Consider the following 1,056-nt stretch of genomic DNA (forward strand, 5'->3'; position numbering starts at 1 on the left):
GCAAACCTCAGCCTGGCTCTTCTTTGCTTCTCATTGATGAAGGGCGTTTTTCTAGCATTGCTCTGCAACCAGGATCCTGTTTCAAACTGTTCTCTCCGTGCACTTCACCCTAGCTGCCGTTTGCCATTCTTTTTGTAGGTCACTTGATGTCATCCTACAGTTGTTGGGTGACATTCAAATGAGTTGGTGGTCATTTCAGTCAGTGGAGAGTCGCTTTCGCTCTCTGCTGGTCTGTAGCTTTGTTGTCCCCAATATCTGCAGCTTGAACCACTGTCTGAAATTTTAAGGATAGAAGCAACCTCACTGTGTCCCTCTGCCAGTAAAGCCAGAATTGAACCCTTCTTCACTCAAAACTTATCTTTTTAATTATTTTGTTATGGTCAATAGTTATTTGATTCCAATTATTTTTGAGGTACTACTAGCACTGTTTTGCCATCCAGCTGATCCCTATTGCAAGAGGACAGTGATGACCACAGCAGTGGTTTTTATACTTTTTCTCGTTAAATGAGATTTGGTTGAGGCGATCACCTAATCAGTACTCCATTAAGCAGAATGAGGTGTGTCTGTGTGTCATGTGGAGATGCTGATTTAAGAAAAAATTTGAGTGGTCTCAATTTTTTTCAGAGCTATATATATATATGCATAAAAGACAGAATTAAATCTGTTCATCATATCGCATCTCTTCGGAAGATTTGGATTAAACCACTCCATTCATATGGACTGGTCATAAGTTCAGTGTCTTTCTGAACTTTTTTGAAGCTTGAAAATTGTGATTGCTTGAACTTTAAATGGATTGACAAAAATGATGAGAGAATTACAAATATCTTCAATTGTGTTATGCAGATGAACAAAAGTCTTATAGGTTTGGAAAAACAAGAGGGTGAGTAAATTACACAATTTTCATTTTTGAGTGAATTATCCCTTTAACAATAAAAACAAGGAAAGCAGTTGGTTGTGTGTACAGCAATTATGGTGTATTTACCAGAAAAGTGAATATAGATAAAGTTCACTGATTATAATGAGAACGATTTAGTTTTGTGTGTGTGTATGTGTATG

General features: G+C 37.2%; 1 protein-coding gene across 1 annotated transcript in view; it reads left to right on the top strand.

The window, feature by feature from the left end:
* The window catches only part of LOC107577004 (GH3 domain-containing protein-like), a 9,035-nt gene extending 8,769 nt beyond the window's left edge, over positions 1-266 (top strand). The window contains exon 6 of the mRNA XM_016263122.1: positions 262-266. Within this exon, the coding sequence (XP_016118608.1) occupies positions 262-266 (5 nt within the window). The remainder of the gene's footprint in view (positions 1-261) is intronic.
* Positions 267-1,056: the final 790 nt, after the last annotated feature.

Source organism: Sinocyclocheilus grahami, unplaced genomic scaffold, assembly GCF_001515645.1.
Source record: "Sinocyclocheilus grahami isolate Dianchi unplaced genomic scaffold, SAMN03320097.WGS_v1.1 scaffold4855.1, whole genome shotgun sequence".
NCBI classification, from domain to species: Eukaryota; Metazoa; Chordata; class Actinopteri; order Cypriniformes; family Cyprinidae; genus Sinocyclocheilus; species Sinocyclocheilus grahami.